The 4134-nt window shown below is 42.1% G+C and overlaps 1 protein-coding gene across 1 annotated transcript in view; it reads left to right on the top strand.

Annotated features, from left to right (window-relative positions):
* The first annotated feature begins 3189 nt into the window (after positions 1–3189).
* LOC127750078 (uncharacterized) overlaps positions 3190–4134 on the top strand; it is a 10703-nt gene continuing 9758 nt past the window's right edge. The window contains exons 1-3 of the mRNA XM_052270629.1: positions 3190–3217; positions 3772–3889; positions 3967–4120. Coding sequence (XP_052126589.1) covers positions 3190–3217; positions 3772–3889; positions 3967–4120 — 300 coding nt within the window. The remainder of the gene's footprint in view (positions 3218–3771; positions 3890–3966; positions 4121–4134) is intronic.

Raw genomic sequence — 4134 nt, forward strand, 5'->3', positions numbered from 1 at the left:
CTCATAGATGTTGGAGAACGATGGTTCTTTAGCTACAGTCCCTTTCAGGAAAGTGAGTCTCCACTTGGGCTTGTACATATCATCTGTGCCGTTACCACTGGAACGGTTCTTTGATTCCAGAACTCCCTGTAACTTTACCAGACTTTTACATGGCAACTGTTATACCCAGCCTTTTTTCCATATGTCATAGTTGGTGATGAAGGATTTACTTTATCAGAAAAAGTAATGATGCCCTATCCAAAGGACACATGCTCAAATAGGTTAGACAGAAGAATATTTAACTACAACTCTGGTGGTTTTCTGTCCATCATTGGAGAAAACAAATAGATCAACAACCAACAGAAGGATTTATGTTTGCTTCCCATTGCTAGAATCAATGTACGGGCAGGGGTCATATCTTGAATTCTTCAAGTTGTCTGATTGCAAGAAATTGTCTATCTTCTGGTTCCAGGATCTTGGGGCCTGTTTCAGTCCATATAGGGATTTCTTTAATAAGCAGACCTTATTTCCAGTAGACATGCCCTTTGGTGGTTCCATATAAATGGTTTCCTTGAGATCTCCATACAGGAAGGCGGTTTGCATGTCCCAATGAAAGTAAGATAAATCTCTTTCTGCGGCAATAGCAAAAAGTAGGCGCAGGGTACTGTGACGAGCTACGGGGGCAAAAGTTTCGTGAAAGTCTACTCCAGGTCCAGGTTGCTGACTAAAACCACGCGCCACAAGTCTAGCTTTGTATCGTTGTGGGGTACCATCAGATGCACATTTCACTTTAAACACCCATTTACTTTGCACTACATTTCTATTAGCTGGTCTATCTTTTAATACCCAGACTTCCGCCCAAAAGCGCTTATTTAGACCCGAATCAAGAAGCAAACATCTCGCTTTATCAAAAAGGGTGCGGTTCATTCTTTCTGAAGCACCATTCTGCTCCGGACTATATGGTACTGTGGTTTGATGAACAATACCATGCTTTCTCATATATCCATCAAATACTTCATAGACTGTATCACTATAGGTTCTCAAACACTTAATCTTACAACCAGTCTCATTTTTAGCCATAGTCTTAAAGTCTTTAAACTTCTCAAAGGTTACAATCTTACACTTCAAAGAAATAAACAAACACCTTTCTAGAATGATCATCAGTGAAAGTGAGAATATAGCTTTTGTCACCCCAGGACAGAGGTTTGACGGGGCCAAAGAGGTCGCTGTGGACAAGCTGAAGTTTCTCTGTTGCTCGCCCACTCTCACTCGATTGGAAGGGTAGCTTTGTCATCTTGCCCTTGAGACAGACACGGCAGCTTTCTTCTTCTGGAACTGAGTGCATTCCGTCGACACACCTCTAGGTGTTCTTGAGAACGCTGTGACATGGATGTCTAAATCTGCGATGCAAGAGGGCGCATGACATGATATGCTTCTTCTTCTGGTTTGTCCAGCTTGTACTAGGAACCTACTTTAGAACCAGACAAGACGGGGTTAGATGGTTCAGACACATACCATTTGTGAACTCTGACACTCTATCAACAGACACTCTATCTGACAACTTTTGAAAAGAAAGCATAGTCATCACTTAAGTCGTCTGCGTTTTCTTTGTTTTCATCGTCTTGAGAAATGACAGTAAAGCCAGATTTTATACTCTTCTTTTTTTCTTTACATTTCTACTGCCTTGTGGTTTACATCGTCGATCTCTATCACGTCGATCATGTCGCTCATATCTCTCATATCGATCTTCTTCATCTTGAGGCTTCTGCTGCGGCGACTGCTTAGGTTGAAATGAGTTTCCACTACGGTTGCCAAACTTATTGTCTGCAGTGCAGGGTCTGGCAAGGTTCACCACAGTTATAACAACAATTTTCTGCTCCTTTCTTCTGTCTGGCATAGATAGCTTATGTATCACTATCCTCGCCTTTTCTAATTCGTCTTCTCATCAAGGTAGTATTCAGGTCAAGGGAAGCGCCTTCTCTGCCAGATCCCTCCATTCCTAGGATCATTGGTTCATATTCTTCTGTTAGACCCCCAAGGATGACATCACAAATATCACTGTCATCCATGGGTTTGCCAAGTTCCGAGAGGGCTTGAGTATTAGACTTAATGTCAGTCAGATATGATTCTATCCCATCGTAGTCTTCTAGTTTTACTCTATGGAGAAATCTCTGAATTTTCATTCTTCTTATGGTACCTTCATCATTGTACGCTCTTTCCAGAGCTTGCCCTACTTCCTTTGCAGTTCTGCAGTCCCTCACATGAGGATAGACTGAAGGCTTGATATTCATGCAAATCGTTGTATAGGCTGCCTCGGAGTTTCTTGCATTGGTTTCTTCGCCAGTTACAACTCTCCAGAGTTTGCTGTGCCTCAATACCATTTCCATGGCGAACGTCCAGTTTTGGTAGTTGAGTGCCCCCTCTAGCTTGTCTTCCACTGGAAGATTTGGTACAGATGAGTTCACTTCTGGAACATTGTCTTCTGGTCCATGTCTTCCTCCCCCATTCTGGAGCTGTTGGGTAAGACGGCGAATCTGTCGTTGCATCCGTTGAATCTGTTCAGCTTCGGCATTGCGCGCCCGGCGCTCTCGAAGTGTCAACGGCATGGCTCAGATCTCACTCACACTTGCAGGGCACACACACTCACACAAAATTCACTGTTCAGAGGTTCACTTCACTTCACACGTGGTACGTAGCTGGGCCTCATAACCTGAAGTTTTTATAAATGAGAGCTCGGAGATAATTGGCGTCAATAAGTTTATTTCCACGAAGAATGAGGAGCAAGGTCAGTGCACTAGCTTATATTGACAAGAACAAAAGAGTGATGACAAGTGGTGCCAACTTATTTGATATTACATAAAAATAACAATAACTAGCATCAAAGGACTCTCGAAACTACCAAGAGAATAATACCAAGATTGTCACCAAGAACAAGACTCGTAAAAAATATACACGTTTCGGTCCATCACTAGTACTAACTAAAATACCCTCCCTCTCAAGCTGAGTAAGCATTTTAAGAAGAGGAGAATACAACACCTCATCTCCAAACAAACCTCTGTACCTTGCTTTAAAAGTAAAAGCCACAAATATGATTTCAATATTACTCTCACATTCGGGAGGAAAACAAGGTCAAAGACAAGTGTTCCACGTTATTTAAACAATTAGAACGTAATGGGTTGTTCCATTCAAAATCATCGTATTACATTCATAATGGAAGAACAATATCAACTAGGAAGATGTACGCCAGACCACGTCTTGCTTAACAGGCTTCGCGATATCTCATGAAACACTTTTGCGCTGCGACGCGCCTGGCATACATCTACCTAGGCCTGCGGCGCTGACACCCGAATCGGGTAGCGCAAACCTAGACACAAAGATACGGGCCTCCCCTCCGGCCCGTCAACTCAACTTCCCGTCACTTCGACTAAGCATGCAGGGTTGTCCTTTTTTTCGCTTGTTTTCGTCAAAACCTCCCTGTGGGGCCTAAATGGTTAAAGATAGAGCCAAACGGATGAGGGGTTCAAGCTGTAAAAGAAGTTTCACCAATGAAACCTGAAGGCGTTTGACTATGAAATGGAGCACAAGAAAACAGCCGCCGAAAATATTTTTTTCTTGCATGTATCACGTCAGAAGAATGTGGTTGAAAATTACAGAGAACGTGCGTAAACATAACTACAGAAACGTTTGGTATCAGTTTTACAGAAATTTTGTGGAGTTAGTTCTACCAGGGTCTGTAATTTTACAGACCCCTGTAACTTTACCAGACTTTTACATGGCAACTGTTATACCCAGCCTTTTTTCCATATGTCATAGTTGGTGATGAAGGATTTACTTTATCAGAAAAAGTAATGATGCCCTATCCAAAGGACACATGCTCAAATAGGTTAGACAGAAGAATATTTAACTACAGGTGAGTGATATGTCTTTGGAATTGTTTGTTTTACATTATGTGTAGGAAGGCTAACATATTTTTTTCTGTAATTATAGATTGAGTAGAGCTCGTCGATGCTCTGAAAATGCCTTTGGAGTTATGGGTGCTCGATTTCAGATTTTTAGAGCACCCATGAGATATGACCCTGATGATGCTCGAAATTTAGTTATGGCTGTTGTTTGTCTCCACAATTACCTGAGGACTCATGTGGTGGGGCGCTCAAT

Source organism: Frankliniella occidentalis, unplaced genomic scaffold (assembly GCF_000697945.3).
Source record: "Frankliniella occidentalis isolate FOCC.00 unplaced genomic scaffold, Focc_3.1 Scaffold130, whole genome shotgun sequence".
NCBI classification, from domain to species: Eukaryota; Metazoa; Arthropoda; class Insecta; order Thysanoptera; family Thripidae; genus Frankliniella; species Frankliniella occidentalis.